The sequence below is a fragment of the Littorina saxatilis genome, linkage group LG4, assembly GCF_037325665.1.
Source record: "Littorina saxatilis isolate snail1 linkage group LG4, US_GU_Lsax_2.0, whole genome shotgun sequence".
NCBI lineage: Eukaryota > Metazoa > Mollusca > Gastropoda > Littorinimorpha > Littorinidae > Littorina > Littorina saxatilis.
Window position 1 is genome coordinate 1663645 of NC_090248.1, and position 19556 is coordinate 1683200.

The following is a 19556-nucleotide window of genomic DNA, read 5'->3' on the forward strand; positions in this document are numbered from 1 at the left end:
GACACACACAAAACCTTTGATGAAAATCAACTCTGTGATCCCCCCCCCCCCCCCCCCCCCCAAAAAAAAAACCCCAAAAAAACAACCAGGAAAAGGAAAACAAAAACCAGAAAAGGAAAAATAAGCTCAACCGTACTGTACAACCCATTGGCTGTGCAAAGAAACTGCAGCTTGGGGAAATAAGGGACAGAACTGCTCAGAGGCATGTGAAGAATGGGTCATGACAAAGTTACCTGCTCCTGGCCAAACTTCTCTCTGCTTTATTTTCTGACCGTAACAAAGCTTTTGCTTTCATCATAAGCACAGGTTTTGATGGATGAGCAACACATACACAGAACATCACACAATGTTAAAGATCAACATGGTGGGGGTGACAGATGTAGCTCTGTTTTCTCATGCCTGTAATATATCCCGTGTCGCTGGCAACGCTAAATTTATCTCTGTGGCCTTCTACTGCGGCAAGGCTTTGTCTCCTGGAGACGGGTGTTAACCTTTAACCCCACTGAAATACTGCACACATCACTATGTAATGATAAACAACGTACCTAAAATGTAGGCTAAAGTCAAAAAGTGTGTCATGCAAAGAACACCCTGTTGTCACGATCACTGTCACCTATCTCTACACCTCAAGGTGTGTCCCAAGACAAATGATTAACAACGTACCTAGTCCAAAAGTGTGTTGTGCAAAGAACACCCTGTTGTCACGTATCACTGTCATATATCTGTACACCTCAAGACGTGTCCCAAGACAAGAGGAGAACAGTGGACGTCGAGTCCTGTGTCAAGGTACACTATGAGAAGCGATCACGCACCGTAGCGACCAGGGAGTTCACATTCTGTGCGATACAGTCTCGTTTCCACACCAGCAGGGCTAAACCCGACGCACCAATCGCAAAGAAAGCCAGCCTACGATATCGAAGTCTTCTTCTCCTTGTCGTCACTCCCGTGATCTGGTCAGGGGGGGAGAAATGGCTGCTTGCCAACTCCTGCGTATAGAAGAACAAAATATGATGAGCTGTTGCCTTGTTTATAAAGAAAGACATTACAATGACAAAGGAAAGAAAGTATGATGAGCTGTTGCCTTGTTTATAAAGAAAGACATTACAATGACAAAGGAAAGAAAGTATGATGAGATGTTGCCTTGTTTATAAAGACAGACATTACAATGACAAAGGAAAGAAAGTATGATGAGATGTTGCCTTGTTTATAAAGACAGACATTACAATGACAAAGGAAAGAAAGTATGATGAGCTGTTGCCTTGTTTATAAAGAAAGACATTACAATGACAAAGGAAAGAAAGTATGATGAGCTGTTGCCTTGTTTATAAAGAAAGACATTACAATGACAAAGGAAAGAAAGCATGATGAGCTGTTGCCTTGTTTATAAAGAAAGACATTACCATGACAAAGGAAAGAAAGTATGATGAGCTGTTGCCTTGTTTATAAAGAAAGACATTACCATGACAAAGGAAAGAAAATATGATGAGCTGTTGCCTTGTTTATAAAGAAAGACATTACCATGACAAAGGAAAGAAAGTATGATGAGCTGTTGCCTTGTTTATAAAGAAAGACATTACAATGACAAAGGAAAGAAAGTATGATGAGATGTTGCCTTGTTTATAAAGACAGACATTACAATGACAAAGGAAAGAACGTATCTTAAAAGAAGGAAATTAAGAGAACATGAGACAATAGTATGAGAGTAAGGGGGGAACATGAGACAATAGTATGAGAGTAAGGGGGGAACATGAGACAATAGTATGAGAGTAAGGGGGGAACATGAGACAATAGTATGATAGTAAGGGGGGAACATGAGACAATAGTATGATAGTAAGGGGGGAACATGAGACAATAGTATGATAGTAAGGGGGGAACATGAGACAATAGTATGAGAGTAAGGGGGGAACATGAGACAATAGTATGAGAGTAAGGGGGGAACATGAGACAATAGTATGATAGTAAGGGGGGAACATGAGACAATAGTATGAGAGTAAGGGGGGAACATGAGACAATAGTATGAGAGTAAGGGGGAACATGAGACAATAGTATGAGAGTAAGGGGGGAACATGAGACAATAGTATGAGAGTAAGGGGGGAACATGAGACAATAGTATGGGAGTAAGGGGGGAACATGAGACAATAGTATGAGAGTAAGGGGGGAACATGAGACAATAGTATGGGAGTAAGGGGGGAACATGAGACAATAGTATGAGAGTAAGGGGGGAACATGAGACAATAGTGTGAGAGTAAGGGGGGGAACATGAAACAATAGTATGAGAGTAAGGGGGAACATGAGACAATAGTATGAGAGTAAGGGGGGAACATGAGACAATAGTATGAGAGTAAGGGGGGAACATGAGACAATAGTATGAGAGTAAGGGGGGAACATGAGACAATAGTATGAGAGTAAGGGGGGGAACATGAGACAATAGTATGAGAGTAAGGGGGGAACATGAGACAATAGTATGAGAGTAAGGGGGGAACATGAGACAATAGTATGAGAGTAAGGGGGGAACATGAGACAATAGTATGAGAGTAAGGGGGAACATGAGACAATAGTATGAGAGTAAGGGGGGAACATGAGACAATAGTATGGGAGTAAGGGGGGAACATGAGACAATAGTATGGGAGTAAGGGGGGAACATGAGACAATAGTATGATAGTAAGGGGGGAACATGAGACAATAGTATGAGAGTAAGGGGGGAACATGAGACAATAGTATGAGAGTAAGGGGGGAACATGAGACAATAGTATGATAGTAAGGGGGGAACATGAGACAATAGTATGAGAGTAAGGGGGGAACATGAGACAATAGTATGAGAGTAAGGGGGGAACATGAGACAATAGTATGATAGTAAGGGGGGAACATGAGACAATAGTATGAGAGTAAGGGGGGAACATGAGACAATAGTATGAGAGTAAGGGGGAACATGAGACAATAGTATGAGAGTAAGGGGGGAACATGAGACAATAGTATGAGAGTAAGGGGGGAACATGAGACAATAGTATGAGAGTAAGGGGGGAACATGAGACAATAGTATGAGAGTAAGGGGGGAACATGAGACAATAGTATGAGAGTAAGGGGGGAACATGAGACAATAGTATGAGAGTAAGGGGGGAACATGAGACAATAGTATGAGAGTAAGGGGGGAACATGAGACAATAGTATGAGAGTAAGGGGGGAACATGAGACAATAGTATGAGAGTAAGGGGGGAACATTAATTGCGTGAATAACTTAGAATAATGTGTTTCAGGCAATTAATCAGACACCACATCAGCCTTTTCTCCACTACAACTGCCTTGCTTCTCTCTCTTTGATTTGCTCTTCATTTTAAAATGCACCAAACCACTGCACACACACACACACACACACACACACACACACACACACACACACACACACACATACACACACACACACACACACATACACACACACACACACACACACACACGGTAACACAGTGGACCCCCTTAAGATTCCCCATTCAACACTCCCTCCCTTTTCACACCCTTTTCTCTGATTTTTTGTTCTTAACCTCACTCCTCAGTAAAATGTACCCCCATTCAACACTCCTTCCCTTTTACATTTAGTCAAGTTTTGTCTAAATGTTTTAACATAGAGGGGGAATCGAGACGAGGGTCGTGGTGTATGTCTGTGTGTGTGTGTGTGTGTGTAGAGCGATTCAGAGTAAACCACTGGACCGATCTTTATGAAATTTTTCATGAGAGTTCCTGGGTATAATATCCCCAGACGGTTTTTTCATTATTTCGATAAATGTCTTTGATGACGTCATATCCGACATTTTGTAAAAGTTGAGGCAGCACTGTCACACCCTCAATTTTCAATCAAATTGATTGAAATTTTGGCCAAGCAATCTTCGACGAAGGTCGGACTTTGGTATTGCATTTCAGCCTGGAGGCTTAAAAATTAATGTATGACTTTGGTCATTAAAAATGAAAATTGTAATTAAAATCATTTTTTTTATAAAACGATCCAAAATTACGTTTATCTTATTCTTCATCATTTTCTGATTCCAAAAACATATAAATATGTTATATTCGGATTAAAAACAAGCTCTGAAAATTAAAAATATAAAAATTATGATTGAAATTAAATTTCCAAAATCGATTTAAAAACAATTTCATCTTATTCCTTGTCCGTTCTTGATTCCAAAAACATATAGATATGATATATTTGGATTAAAAACACGCTCAGAAAGTTAAAAAGAATAGAGATATAGAAAAGCATGCTATCCTCCTCAGCGCAACCGCTACCGCGCTTTTTTGGATTGTCAATTTCACTGCCTTTGCAACGGGCGGTGGACAGACGTTGCTACGAGTGTACGGTCTTGCGGAAAAAATGCAGTGTGTTCAGTTTCATTCTGTGAGTTGGACTGAGCTTGACTAAATGTTGTATTTTCGCCTCACGCGACTTGTTGTTACGTCATTTTCTCGCTGGTTGAGGTCTTAAAGGGAAGTTTGACTGTAACCAAGCTCTTCCTGCCAAGACCTGTAACCCCTCCACAAGCACTTCCTGCCAAGACCTGTAACCCCTCCACAAGCTCTTCCTGCCAAGACCTGTAACCCCTCCACAAGCTCTTCCTGCCAAGACCTGTAACCCCTCCACAAGCTCTTCCTGCCAAGACCTGTAACCCCTCCACAAGCTCTTCCTGCCAAGACCAACACTGAACATGGATATACTGTAAGCAGGCCTCACCTTGGAGAGGAGGGAGTGCAGCTGCGTGAGTTGTTGTTGCAGCGTGGTGGCGTTCTTCCTGCCGTCCCCCGTATGAAGCAGCAACTGTTTGGGTCCCACCCCGTTCTGTAGGTAAACAACAGTACCGCCCCTTTAACTCTCTGTCTACACTCTATCTCTATCATTCAGTGTCAAGCAGCAACTGTTTGGGTCCCGCCCCGTTCTGTAGGTAAACAACAGTACCGCCCCTTTAACTCTCCCTCTACACACTATCCCTATCATTCAGTGTCAAGCAGCAACTGTTTGGGTCCCGCCCCGTTCTGTAGGTAAACAACAGTACCGCCCCTTTAACTCTCTGTCTACACACTATCCCTATCATTCAGTGTCAAGCAGCAACTGTTTGGGTCCCGCCCCGTTCTGTAGGTAAACAACAGTACCGCCCCTTTAACTCTCTGTCTACACTCTATCTCTATCATTCAGTGTCAAGCAGTAACTGTTTGGGTCCAGCCCCGTTCTGTAGGTAAACAACAGTACTGCCCCTTTAACTCTCCCTCTACACACTATCATTATCATTCAGTGTCAAGCAGCAACTGTTTGGGTCCCGCCCCATTCTGTAGGTAAACAACAGTACTGCCCCTTTAACTCTCTGTCTACACTCTATCTCTATCATTCAGTGTCAAGCAGCAACTGTTTGGGTCCTGTCCTGTAGGTAAACAACAGTACTGCCCCTTTAACTCTCTGTCTACACTCTATCTCTATCATTCAGTGTCAAGCAGCAACTGTTTGGGTCCTGTCCTGTAGGTAAACAACAGTACTGCCCCTTTAACTCTCTGTCTACACACTATCTCTTCTATTGTTATCATTCAATCTGTTTCAAATAAACTGTTAAAGTTTGTTGTTCTGTGATTTAAAGAGCACAATACTCATGTCATTTAAATGTTGTTGCCTGAACTGTCAAAACTGCAAAATTAAAAATTGACAGTTGTTTTGAAATGGCACTCGCTAGCATGTGATGGGAAGAGCAGTGTCATGACTCATGGGGTAACTATTACAAAACAAGGCCTGAGTTTTGTGAAGTAAAGACGGTAAAAGTGATGGGAAGAGGAGTGTCATGGGGTAATTATTACAAAACAAGGCCTGAGTTTTGTGAAGTAAAGACGGTAAAAGTGATGGGAAGAGGAGTGTCATGTGGTAACTATTACAAAACAAGGCCTGAGTTTTGTGAAGTAAAGATGGTAAAAGTGCATAACAGCCCTGACCTGTGCGGTGGTGAGGAAGTGGGGGTCACGCTTGACGTGATCCTTGATGTAGGTGACACTGCTGGCCAGGTAGCGCAGGTGTTTAGACAGGTTGGCCACAATGGCCATGGCATCAGCACACCTGAGGCAAACAGTCAGCAACGTCATCATCATTCTAACATTAAGACTGAGCACTCTGCCTCGTAAAAAAAGTGTCTCAGAAAGTCACGTGATGCTCAGCGACATAAGTAGAATTTGATGTTTTTCTATCTCTTTTGGTATTTCTTGGAAAAGCGATTCCGTTTTGTAATTTTTATTGAAAAAAAAGTTAAAATCAATAACTAAATGAAAAATAAAATGCAGCTTAAATAAATTACTCGCAATAAACTACATACCGCAAAGCGTTCCATAGTCTGTTCACTTTCGTTAGACGCCACGGAGTTTCTTTAACTTACAAGAGTCAAAGTGAAAGCGATTCAATGGACGAGACTCCAGTGTGGCGGAGAGATGTTTCTTTAACTTACAAGAGTCAAAGTGAAAGCGATTCAATGGACGAGACTCCAGTGTGGCGGAGAGATGTTTCTTTAACTTACAAGAGTCAAAGTGAAAGCGATTCAATGGACGAGACTTCAGTGTGGTGGAGAGATGTTTCTTTAACTGCAGTGGACCCCCCTTTTAAGACTTCCGCCTCAACACCTGCTGCAGACTTGCCCACTACACGATGGCCTCAGGAGCCAGATCTGGGCGGAGGCTACCACGGTGCAAGGGAAGCTCTATGGCAGTCTGGACGACCTACAGCGCACGGCAACATTTGCGCGGAGAACCGGCGTTTCCATCTGAGTGATTGAAAAGAAGAAGAAGAAGAAGACTTCCGCCTCAAGACAATCCACCAGACGGCAAAGCACTTGCCCCTGGTACTGTGACACCACAACTCCATTCAAGATAAAAGAGACCCACAACGGCAAGGCACTTGCCCCTGGTACTGTGACACCACAACTCCATTCAAGATAAAAGAGACCCACAACGGCAAGGCACTTGCCCCTGGTACTGTGACACCACAACTCCATTCAAAGTGAAAAGAGACCAACAACGGCAAGGCACTTGTCCCTGGTACTGTGACACCACAACTCCATTCAAAGTGAAAAGAGACCCACAACAGCAAGGCACTTGCCCCTGGTACTGTGACACCACAACCCCATTCAAAGTGAAAAGAGACCCACAACGGCAAGGCACCTGCCCCTGGTACTGTGACACCACAACTCCATTCAAAGTGAAAAGAGACCAACAACGGCAAGGCACTTGCCCCTGGTACTGTGACACCACAACTCCATTCAAAGTGAAAAGAGACCCACAACGGCAAGGCACTTGCCCCTGGTACTGTGACACCACAACTCCATTCAAAGTGAAAAGAGACCCACAACGGCAAGGCACTTGCCCCTGGTACTGTGACACCACAACTCCATTCAAGATAAAAGAGACCCACAACGGCAAGGCACTTGCCCCTGGTACTGTGACACCACAACTCCATTCAAAGTGAAAAGAGACCCACAACGGCAAGGCACTTGCCCCTGGTACTGTGACACCACAACTCCATTCAAGATAAGAGACCCACAACAGCAGCGTTGACTGACAGCACTGACACATAATAATAATAATAATAATAATAATAATGGAAACTTATAGAGCGCTTACCTAGAAGCTCTAAGCGCTTTACAATGACATTGCTATACAATGATCCAGCTGGATCTCCAAACTAACCCCATGACGCCTACTTGACACCACCTCCGGCTCGGGTGCCTCGTTGACCAGGAGTTAGAGCGCGACAACCATCCCTCCCTAGAGGTGGCCCTTTTTTCTGTCTCTTTGTTTAACCATCTAAAGTCGGGGTCAACCCCGGGAACATGCCCCTAATGGTTTTACCGTGAGGACGTTAAACATTACTTGTCATCATCTTGTAAGACTTCCTCCCTTTTAAGGCCTTGTTTCCTCAGACTTTCTGTTCACAACCTCTGTCAAGTTAACCCCATTTTCAGACCCTCGCCCTTTTAAGGCCTCATTTTCTCAGATTTTGTTAGGTCTTCAAAGGGGGGTTCCACTGTAAATCCTTTCGGATTATCTGTCTTTTTCACAAAGCATGTTTGCTTGGCTGAATGCAGCATGCCAATTCAGGAATTCTAACAGGTTCTCCAGTCGAACCGCCATTTTGAAAGGAGAATTTACACTAAGGTAATTAATTTCACCGTTTACAGCAGTCTCGCGCTTGGCGCTAGATTGAACGTTATCGTACTTTCCTACAGGCTTGGCGCTAGATTGAACCTTATCGTACTTTCCTACAGGCTTGGCGCTAGATTGAACCTTATCGTACTTTCCTACAGGCTTGGCGCTAGATTGAACGTTGTCATACTTTTCTACAGGCTTGGCGCTAGATTGAACGTTGTCATACTTTTCTACAGGCTTGGCGCTAGATTGAACGTTGTCATACTTTTCTACAGGCTTGGCGCTAGATTGAACGTTGTCGTACTTTTCTACAGGCTAGGCGCTAGATTGAACCTTATCGTACTTTTCTACAGGCTTGGCGCTAGATTGAACGTGGTCGTACTTTTCTACAGGCTTGGCGCTAGATTGAACGTTGTCGTACTTTTCTACAGGCTTGGCGCTAGATTGAACGTGGTCGTACTTTTCTACAGGCTTGGCGCTAGATTGAACGTTATCGTACTTTCCTACAGGGAATGCACCCGGGTGTATTCCCTGCATAAAGATAAAATGCCCACAGGAAGTCCACCCCTTCAGCCTTGAATCCATCACAGACTGTCCACAGACATTTACTTCCACAGAAATATTCAAGTCAACTGCTACACATTCTCACCAAAAATGCATAATTTCCGTCATTCTCAAAAGCCAGAATACATTCCATGGGTTTTAAAACAACAACAAGCAACAAAGAAAGCAAAAGACTGACTGGACTTGGCTCTTGATACGGATGGGGACGAGACTGCTGCTCTCCCAGTTCCTCTTGTGTACCGCCGCCATCCCCTCCAGCAGCTTCTTGCGCACACCCACCTGTGTGATCCCCATCTGCACACACCACACCTCACTGTCACTCCATACTATCTCTCTGTCTGTCTGTCTGTCTCTATATCTCTCTATATTTCTCTCTCTCTCACACCCACCTGTGTGATCCCCATCTGCACACATCACACCTCGCTGTCATTCCATACTCTCCCTGTCTGTCTGTCTCCTGGGGCGGGGACGTAGCTCAGTTGGTAGCGCGCTGGCTTTGTAGCCAGTTGGTCGCTATCAGCGTGGGTTTGATCCCCACGTTCGGCAAGAGATTTATTTCTCAGAATCAACTTTGTGCAGACTCTCTCCAGTGTCCGAACACCCCCGTGTGCACACATGTGAACCCACGTTCACAGCGAAAGTCTCAGGGTTTTGAAAGCACGAAGACACGCATGCATCATCTCTCGTCTCTGATTATCATGATCGTATTTCGATACTTTGACGAGACAAACCCAATGCTGGCGTGTCGAAGAAGACAGCCACAGCGGGCTTGTTCGAGTCAAAGTATCACACCATATCTTTAGCGTATCACCAATACCTGTCCCAATATAGGCTAACTGGCGTAAGAGGACATTAAACCCCTAATAAGTCAGTCAGTCTGTCTCTCTCTCTCTCAGAAAAATGTATTTATGTAATTTTTTATTGATCCTGTTTACAACATGTTTTCTTCTTCTCATCTATGTACCTTTTGATTTAATTGCATATGGCTTGTTTGTTTGTTTGTTTGTTTGTTTGTGTGTGTGTGCATGTGTGTGTGTTTTTATTTTCTCTCTCCATTACTTCTTCTCTCCTATTGCGGTCTTTATACATTTCTCTCCATTATTGTGTATTCCATCTTCTGGTTGCATTAAGCTTTTTCTTCTATTTTTTTTATTATATATATTTGTATGCTTTTTTGAATATTGTATGTTTCCTATTTGTTTAAGGACAGGTCGTTAGACAAGGCAATGTGCCTTAAACCTTTATCCTTGTATATCTTTTATCTCTCTCTCTCTCTCTCACAAACACCCCCCCCCCCCCCACACACACACACCCACACCTGTTATCTATTTTGTTACACAAGTTACATCATACAGCATCGTCATTCCATACTCACCCTCACACACAGACACAATCAATCAGCATCTGACATGCAGCTACCTGAGAGATCGGCTTCTGTATACACAACTACCTTCACTGTCATTCCATGTCACCACACACACAGATACCGGCACACATCCACACACACACACACAGATACCGGCACACATCCACACTGCACACACACACAGATACCGGCACACATCCACACACACACAGATACTTCACACACATCCACACACACACACAGATACTAACACATCCACACACACACAGAGAAACTGACACACATCCACACACACACACAGATACCGGCACACATCCACACACACACACACCAGCAGTTTCCGCACAGCAGAAAGAAACATCAGCACTGTTGGAATATCCCACATGCTTGTTAGGGATGCCCAAATCTGAACATTCCAACCTCGCCAGCCGGGCAAGTAACTTGAAGAAAGTCACTAGCCCGCCAGAAGTGTTGCTGGACCGGTACATAACACAGTTAATCTGCAGTGTTTATGGTTTTGAAATTCAATGTTGCAACCACAAGTTTTGCATTGGACCAGAATTGGTTTCTTGCCAGACGGTTTTTTACTAGCCTGGCGGATTTTGTACTCGCCCCTGGGGATCACACGGACAATCTGGCCACCCTGCTTGTACTTGACAAACTCACGTTGATGAGATCATCTTCATTGAGCGTCAGCAGCAGGGCAAAGTCCACTTGCTGAGCCTGGAAGACACTGTGGAACTGACCAAGGTCAAGGCCAAACAGGAACACCTCAAGGTCACCATACTTAAGGTCAGCCATCCTGAACAAAAGAGTTTACATCTGGTCACTGCGATTGTCTGTAACGTGTGAAGTGATTAGATAAGGAAGTCGGTAATGTTAATCATAAAATATCAGTACTCTCAGATCCCCCGAAAGCGGCGTATGGCTGCTTGAATGGCGGGGTAAAAACGGTCATATTTATGGGTAAAAATCCACTTGTGCAAATACATGAGTGAACGTGGGAGTTTCAGACCATGGACGAAGAAGAAGAAGAAGCACTCTCAGATTATGTTAAATGGGTTGAGAATTGGCATCACAATAACATTGTGGTAAGCTCCTTACAAGTTGTTGTTTTTTAATGTTTTTGTTTGTTTGCTTTTTTGCATGTCTTTGGCTAAGATAAGTCTGATCTTGACTTTTTTATGACACCCCAAAAATGTGCTCTTTGCACATGTTTCTTGTAATGGCACCAACAGGCCGTGAGATTTAAATAAATGCTTGAAACCTTACAAACTGTGTTCCCCTGACTTCACCAGGAAGACGCCTTACCCTTGTTCGGACAATGTTTTAACTGCAGCACCGGCATCCCCCGCCCCCCTCTCACTGCTGGCATCATGTCGCCCTTCAAACAGCCACAACACCTGTTGGGCAGGTAAAAACACAGGTAAGTTCATCAAATAAACAAAACAAATGGTAGCACGAATCAATGCAGATAATATGGAACCCCCCTTTTAAAAGCTAAACAAAAGTCAGGGAAAATGAAGTACTGAAAGGGAGGAAGTCTCACGCTGAAGGTCAATTTACAGACTGAATAACAAAAAGTGTAAACAGAATATGTGTACAAAAAGGTGTGAATGGCAAACAACGCCCATTACCCCAACACATCCCTTCTTGACCCTCTCTTGCAAACTAAAACCTCTTGAGATCAAAAGCAAAGCATATTTTGAGAAGATGTCATAATGGGAGAAATGCATGGTGTGATATTCAACTCTGTCAGTGTCACTTCTGCATGTCTCCAAGGAACTGACACAGAATGTCAAGAACAAAGATCATCTCGGTGTCTTTGTCATATCAGCAAATGACCGACCGGTAAGGTCACCGCAAGGCTGTGCGTGAATTGGTATCGTACAGGGTGACCCCGAACAAACTGCCACAGGAGAGCTACTCTGTGTTCAGTGTTTGCTCGCAGCATGCTAACCTCGTCTTTGTCTCAGTGTTCAGTGTGTTAGCACGCAGCATGCTTACCTCGTCTTTGTCTCAGTGTTCAGTGTGTTAGCACGCAGCATGCTTACCTCGTCTTTGTCTCAGTGTTCAGTGTGTTAGCACGCAGCATGCTTACCTCCTCTTTTCCCCGTGCCAGGTCAATGGCGGTGAGGTTGTCGCTGTGCCGCTTGTTCCTGTCGGCCCCACTGTCCAGCAGCAGCTTGACCACACCCAGCTGTAGGCGCTGAGTTGCCCACGACACGGCCTGCCAGTTTATGAACAGTGACAAAGTCTTGCATTACATTAACACATACACACACAAAAACACAAACGAACATACACGCACACACACACACATAAACACACACACATGTATCCACACACTCACAGGTAAATCAAAGAAGAAATATCTCTCAACCCTTGTCTGCAGAAAAGCTCAATGTTAAGTATTTGTTCACAAACCACCCTCAGGTTGGCCATACATCCAAACACTATTCAGCACTATGTCTCACCGATTACCCAGGCCAGCAAAACATTGTACCTTGTATAAGCCAGTTAACTCCCTCCGACAAATTAGACTCCAAAGGGCCGAGTCAATAGGGTGGGCGAGGAGGACTGATTGATCGGCACTGGGGCGGGGATATAGCTCAGTTGGTAGCGCGCTGGATTTGTATTCAGTTGGCCGCTGTCAGCGTGAGTTCGATCCCAGGTTCGGCGGAAATTTATTTCAGAGTCAACTTTGTGTGCAGACTCTCTTCGGTGTCCGAACCCTCCCCCCGTGTACACTACATTGGGTGTGCACGTTAAAGATCCCACGATTGACAAAAGGGTCTTTCCTGGCAAAATTGCTTAGGCACAGTTGATAATTGTCTACCCATACCCGTGTGACTTGGAATAATAGGTCGTGAAAGGTAAATATGCGCCGAAATGGCTGCAATCTACTGGCCGTATAAAATTTCATCTCACACGGCATCACTGCAGAGCGCCTAGAACTGTACCCACGGAATATGCGCGATATAAGCCTCATTGATTGATTGATTGATTGGATTTCATGCCACAATGGTTCCACTCCAATCCAGGGAACGGGTCAGTGCTATGCAGTGCAGACTTAGAGGTATCCATGTCCCACCCCCTCCCTTTACACCCAAACGGCTTGCTGCTGCTAGCTTTCTACACAAAGGAAACGAATTCAATTTCTATGGAATGGATTTACTATGTAATGAAAAGAAAAGCAAAGTACTGACGGTCCAACCTCTGGAATCCTGTCGATCAATCTCAGCCCCACTGTCCAGCAACAACTGGACAATCTCCAGCCGACCTTCCTTGGCTGCATACATTAGCGGGGTCACATGCTGTCTGTCACAAAAACGAGGACAACTACAGTGACGGAAACAGGATCATCATATAGTTTCCAACATTTTCTGTTCATAATGTCTGTAACTTGGCTTCAAATTTCTTTTCCTTCTTCTGTTTACAAGGTGTTTTTTTCAACTTTCAGGGTCCCCTTATGGAGCGAGTTATTGCATGCCACATGGCTTTTTTGCTTGCCGCATAAAGTCTTTGCAGGTGGGAGTGCTAGTTATCTGTGTGTTTCCAGGTCTCTGGACTTTTCTGGAAACGCCGAGTCTTCTCTGAACACTGACTGAAACATTCAGCTGGAATTCTCTTTATAAGTTCCAACAGCTGCCTAAACCAGTTTGTTGTTTTGAATCAAATGGTCATTTCAGCTTAATAAATATCTAATTTGTACTTGTCTCCCTTTCCATCCCACTAAACCACAAGAACGACAATCTACTTCCTGTCGTGTGCACAGAATGAAGAAGAGGGGCGGATGACTAACCTGTCATGGGCATTGACGTCGGCTCCTTTCTCAATCAGCAGCTTGACGCACTCCACCAGCACCTCTCCCTCCTGGTTGGTGCAGCCACACGTTGCCATGAGAACGGTGTAAAGGTCTGCACCAAGCATGGCATGCATCATCAATCTAAACTGCACCATTTTTGGCATGTTTTATAAGATAAGATAAGATAAGACAACTTTAATGTCCATTTTCATTTTACATAAACATTGACAATTATCTTTTGACACTACATCACATTTCTTATAACACGAACTCAGCACGCATGCATGCATTCAAATTTCTCAACAAGTCATTTTCCTGCAGCGTTATTCCCTGGCCTCAGTTATTGGTCGCTGGTGCATGAATGATCTGACCCCTGGCCGGTTGACATTAGGAGGTCTTTTCACCAGCAGTTTTTATACTAAGCGGACGAAGCCGAGACTTTTGCATAGACCAGATGTTCTATGTTCTTTTCATTCAAAGTCAAACTGACACATTGACCACTGGGTCGAGAAAGACACGGCTCCTGCTTGACACAGTCATGATGAGCAAGAGTCTGGTCTTTGTTTAACACTCTTCATATTCATCCCATATACAGACACAATCGTCATACTGATTAGTCTGCCGCGTACAGGATTTGACGTCAAAATAACAGGTGAGAAAAAGAGAAAGACCTGTAGATAATTGAGGTGAAAACTGGATAAAACTATTATGCCCTAGTGGGTTTTATCAGGCTACTACATTTCCTTATTTACCCAAAGGCTAGCTGATCTAGAACAGCTCTAGTCAGACCTGGAAACCCTTGTTTTGCACTTGGACTTGGAGTATTCTCAAAGAAACTTAGCGACAATTTTCAGAATTTTGTTTTAGTGTACAGTAGACTTCCACTACATCGCGGTCTTTGGGGTCCAAAGCTTTGAGATCGCAGCAACAAAAAAAACGGTCAAATGTCTTGGTTTTTACATGTGAACAAGAATGTGAACGGGATGAAGACTGTCCGAGAGAGGCCGGGGTAAAGTTGTCTTCGTTTTTACATGTGAACAAGAATGTGAACGGGATGAAGACTGTCCGAGAGAGGCCAGGGTAAAGTTGTCTTGGTTTTTACATGTGAACAAGAATGTGAACGGGATGAAGACTGTCCGAGAGAGGCCGGGGTAAAGTGCCAGTTGATACAGGTTCTGTCTGTCTTCTGTTCTAGTTGGAGTTGATATGCACCAGTTGTTTTTCCCCCCTCCCTCCCTCCCTCTCTCCCTCTCCCTTTCTCTCTCAGTCTTGTCACCTCGTACACTGTACTATTCTTGTTCTAAATAAGCAGTTAATGAGTTATTGGTTCCTAGGTGTCGGTTAGTAGCTGAAGAAACACCTGGCCAGAGCAATTAAATGGACACAAGTCGTAAATCGGCATGCTTGACTGCACAGCAGACAATAAAGGATGGTCAACCACTAACCATGCTGCCTGAGGGGTGTCATATCTATATATATATACGACTTGTGTCTGTCTGTGTGTTTGTGTATCTGTGTGTTTGTGTATTTGTGTATTCGCCATGCACGCCCAAAGTTCTCGATGGATCTGCTTCAAATTTGGTGGGCTTATTCACAGAGACCCCGGACACAACCTTATCGATGAGATATTTCAACACGCCGATTTTGGTTCCACCTCAGCTACCCGCCCCCATACCGACACACCAAAGCCGCTACACCACATCACAACGCCAAAGTTCTCGGTGGATCTTTTTCAAATTTGGACACCGTATTCAGCTACACCCCGGACACAATATCATCGATGAGATATTTTAACACGTGCTCTCAGCGCGCAGCGCTGAACCGATTTTGGTTTTTCTGTTCATTTCACCATTCCCAGTAACTCTTCCTTATCTTCTCCAGTGTTTTGCGTTTATCTCCCTTCCTTCGTGTGGCTTCAATCCATATTCCCGTTTCAGTCTACGTTACTATTTTTAGAATGTCACTGCGCTGTCCAGAACGCTTCCCTTGCACCCGTAAGTTGTTCTTACTGTCAAAGTGAAAAGGTCGAATCAATTTATAGCCACGCGAAAAATACACTGTCACCTATCTCTATATATTTATAGATATAGATATACATATATAGATACGGCTTCTCTGTGTGTGTGTGTGTTTGTGTGTGTGTGTAAGCAACACCTGTGGATTATAGAGTTCTGTTTGTGATGGGGTCTAGCGGCTTTTGTCTGTCTGTATGTTCTGGCATTTGAGAAGCCAGGGCTAAGAAATAAGCTCTAAAATTTTCAATCCCGTTTGACAGGACTTCGCCTTCAAAGGTGATTGTGGTGAACCGCCACGCTGTCTGTCTCTGTCTCGCGATTCACCCCGGCGAAGCCGGGTATTCCTCTAGTATATATATATGTGCGAAGGGGTGTGAAGTTTGATGTGTGATGGGGTGTGAAGTTTGATGTGCGATGGGGTGTGAAGTTTGATGTGTGATGGGGTGTGAAGTTTGATGTGCGATGGGGTGTGAAGTTTGATGTGCGATGGGGTGTGAAGTTTGATGTGCGATGGGGTGTGAAGTTTGATGTGCGATGGGGTGTGAAGTTTGATGTGCGATGGGGTGTGAAGTTTGATGTGCGATGGGGTGTGAAGTTTGATGTGCGATGGTGTGTGAAGTTTGATGTGCGATGGGGTGTGAAGTTTGATGTGCGATGGGGTGTGAAGTTTGAGGCGTGCTGTACAAGTCCACAAGAGAAAACGTGCTTCTTCACAAAGCAAAACCAGAACGGCTGACACATAAAACATTTTTTAGCTTTTTTTAGAGGTTGTTCTTGGTTTTTGGGGGGGTGAAAGAGGTTGTCGTGATATAGCCGAATTCGCGATTTAGTGGACCACGATTTAGTGGAAGTCCCCTGTACTTCACAAAGCATTCGTATCCAAAATACTGGGTCGACTTCCAGATGCGCTTGTGAAAAAACGTAGTCTAGGAATATGTTTGATCATATTTTTTTTCCAATGACCATACTAAGTGTATTTTAGACAATAAAGCGTACAAAATACGGCAACATCGTATTGGTTCCCAGGTCTGTCTAGTGTTAAGCTGAGCCCAAACTTAAATTAGAAAAGTACAATAGTCTAAACTTGCGCAAAGAGAAAATTAAATAAAATGTTATCCTACTGCTTTCTTGTCCATTGTATCATAAGACGTATATTTCTGCCTCCTGCACGGTGTCGCTTCGGTTTCAGTCAAAGCCATATATATTGCTATCCATTCATTTCTGAGAATGAGATCAGTGGGCTAGTGACAGAATGAAGGGAGGAAACCACAGTTTAGGCACCTTTGTCGTGGAAGTTGGGGTTAGCTCCCCTGCCCAGCAGCAGCTTGAAGATGTCTCCCTTGGCAGAGTTGCCAGCGTACATGAGGGCTGACCAGCCGCTGGAGAACTGAGTGTTCACGTCCACTCCTGCAACATCAACACAATCACCAGTCATTCACCGTCTCTAAAGGCACAGAATACCAACAGTACGCACAACAGCGGAAATGTAGGGCAGAAAGAGAAGAGAAAATGTAAGTTTTACGCAAAGCCATTAGGGGCATGTTACACGGGAAAACCCAGCTTTGTATGAAAATAAAAAATAAAAATGCAGGGGGGGGGGGAGGGGGGATGTAGACAGCTGGCTGCTAGAGGAGACCTGAAATGGGCTAGGGACCGGGTTGGGTCGTCTTGGGTCAGTGCTGAAATGGTTACTTTATTGGCTGTTGGCCGAACGGACATCCGGGCTTCATATTTTTGCATGCATGTATTCGTGTTTCCAAGGCCTGAGGCTTTCGCTGTGACCCTGGGATCTTTATCGTGCGCATGCGTGCACACGGGGGTGTTTGGACACCGAGGAGAGTCTGCACAAAGTTGACTCTGGGACACACATCCCATGTAGTGCATCCCGGGACCCGCTCTTTATAGGTTTAGTGCGTCCCGGGGCCCACTCTTTATCGGTTTAGTGCGTCCCGGGGCCCCCTCTTTATCGGTTTAGTGCGTCCCGGGGCCCGCTCTTATCGGTTTAGTGCGTCCCGGGGCCCCCTCTTATCGGTTTAGTGCGTCCCGGGACCCGCTCTTATCGGTTTAGTGCGTCCCGGGGCCCGCTCTTATCGGTTTAGTGCGTCCCGGGGCCCCCTCAATCAATTTCTAGTATGCGATTTTGGCTTCTACGGTGCGTATAGGATGCAGGGACGAGCACTTTGGGGAGCCCTAAGGGAGTATTAAAATGGGGGTAATTTTACAGAGGTAAAGAACAGAAAGCCTGAGAAAACAAGGTCTGAAAAAGGAGCTAGTCTTAAAAGGGGGGTTCCACTGTACCGTGATTCAAGGCATCCTCCACCGCCTGTAGGTTGCCCTGTTTGACGGCCATTCGGAAGTCTTCGTGCTCAGCGCCAGACGACCATCCTCGATTTGCTGCACCAAAACTGACTCTGCTCTGGTTCGCTGAATGATTTGGCGCTGGGAAACCAGCTCCCTGAAAAACACAAACAACAAAATGATATTATTGATAAACAACATAAAATACAAAATAGTCAGTGGAATTCAGCCATCATGCTTACGCACTTTTCTTGCGTACTTGACGCATTCTTGACATGACACATACTTTGTAAAGACTACCATACATGTCGACAGATGTAAACTCTGGAGAACTGACAGGGATGGCCAAATCTCATCATTTTAACTTGCATGCTGGGCAAGTAACTTCAAGAAAGTCACTTGCCTGCCAGAAATCTTGCTGGCCCAGTACATACCACAGTTGCTGCATCTGAGGAGTTTATAACGCTTTCAAACTGGATAGTAAAACCATTCAATCAAAATTTTCACTGGCCAGCTGGGTGAGTTGCCAGGCAGTTTCTACTAGCCCGGCAGAATGTGTACTCAGTAACTACCCCTGGCGACCGGGCAGACGATTTGGCCATCCTTGACCGATCTCTGAGTTTAAAACTGATCTCCATACCATATTATATCTTTATCTTAAAAAAAAGACCACAGCTAGTTCTTTTCATTTCACTTTAATTTGTAATGCCTGAAGTATTGATGATCTCATGTGATTAGTGCTTCCGCTCCTTCGTAAATCCTTGCACAAACACAAAAATAAAGCCATGAACGATGAAAGTTGCAAATATAAGTCATGATTGCAAACAATTATGTAACAAAACACGATCTAAAGACGAATTTTCTTAATTTCATTTAGGTTTTCGGTTGTTTTTTTTAGGTTTTCGGGGGGTTTTCGGAGACAAGTAGTACCGAAATTTATCTCCCTGAAAGTGAAATTTTCTTCTGCTTTTGTAGGGAGTGGGATGTCACCAGCTGGAGTAACACAACTACCAGTACAGTTGTATATACTCATGCAAGCGTGTCGCAGTCTCTGTCGCCGAACTGAACATATAATTACCACTATATCAGTATATGATATGAAAAAGAGCCAGAGGCAGAGGCACTTGGCACCTTTCAAAGTCAAACAGAAAGTTAACGGTTTAACTTCAAGCATTATATTGTTCCCAGTTCTAAAAGTCTGAATACAAATCTGAAGAATCATCAATGAATATTACTCCATTTTCAGAACTGTACGCAGAGTAATCCTCATCTCCGAACATGAAACCGTCCTCGTCGTCGCTATCTTCAAATCCGGCTGGTTTGCCGGAGGCCGCCATGTTTCGGTTTGGGA

The 19556-nt window shown here is 44.3% G+C and overlaps 1 protein-coding gene across 1 annotated transcript; it reads right to left on the bottom strand.

Annotated features, from left to right (window-relative positions):
* Positions 1–246: 246 nt before the first annotated feature.
* LOC138963746 (ankyrin repeat, SAM and basic leucine zipper domain-containing protein 1-like) lies at positions 247–19553 on the bottom strand. Its single transcript, XM_070335594.1, has 12 exons — positions 19441–19553; positions 18206–18362; positions 17189–17314; positions 13890–14004; positions 13294–13405; positions 12186–12314; positions 11396–11487; positions 10751–10886; positions 8897–9012; positions 5959–6079; positions 4721–4825; positions 247–986 (listed from the first exon to the last, which is right to left on the bottom strand). The coding sequence occupies exons 1-12, from the start codon at positions 19540–19542 to the stop codon at positions 792–794; spliced, it is 1506 nt and encodes a 501-aa protein (XP_070191695.1). The 5' UTR covers positions 19543–19553; the 3' UTR covers positions 247–791.
* Positions 19554–19556: the final 3 nt, after the last annotated feature.

Coding starts and splice junctions, on each gene's coding strand:
- LOC138963746 (XM_070335594.1), bottom strand. CDS start 19,542: ATGGCGGCCTCCGGCAAACCAGCCGGATTTGAAGATAGCGACGACGAG. Junction 12,315..13,293: donor AGGATTCCAGAGGTTGGACC/GTCAGTACTTTG, acceptor ATAAACTGGCAG/GCCGTGTCGTGGGCAACTCA. Junction 987..4,720: donor TGCACTCCCTCCTCTCCAAG/GTGAGGCCTGCT, acceptor TTCTATACGCAG/GAGTTGGCAAGCAGCCATTT.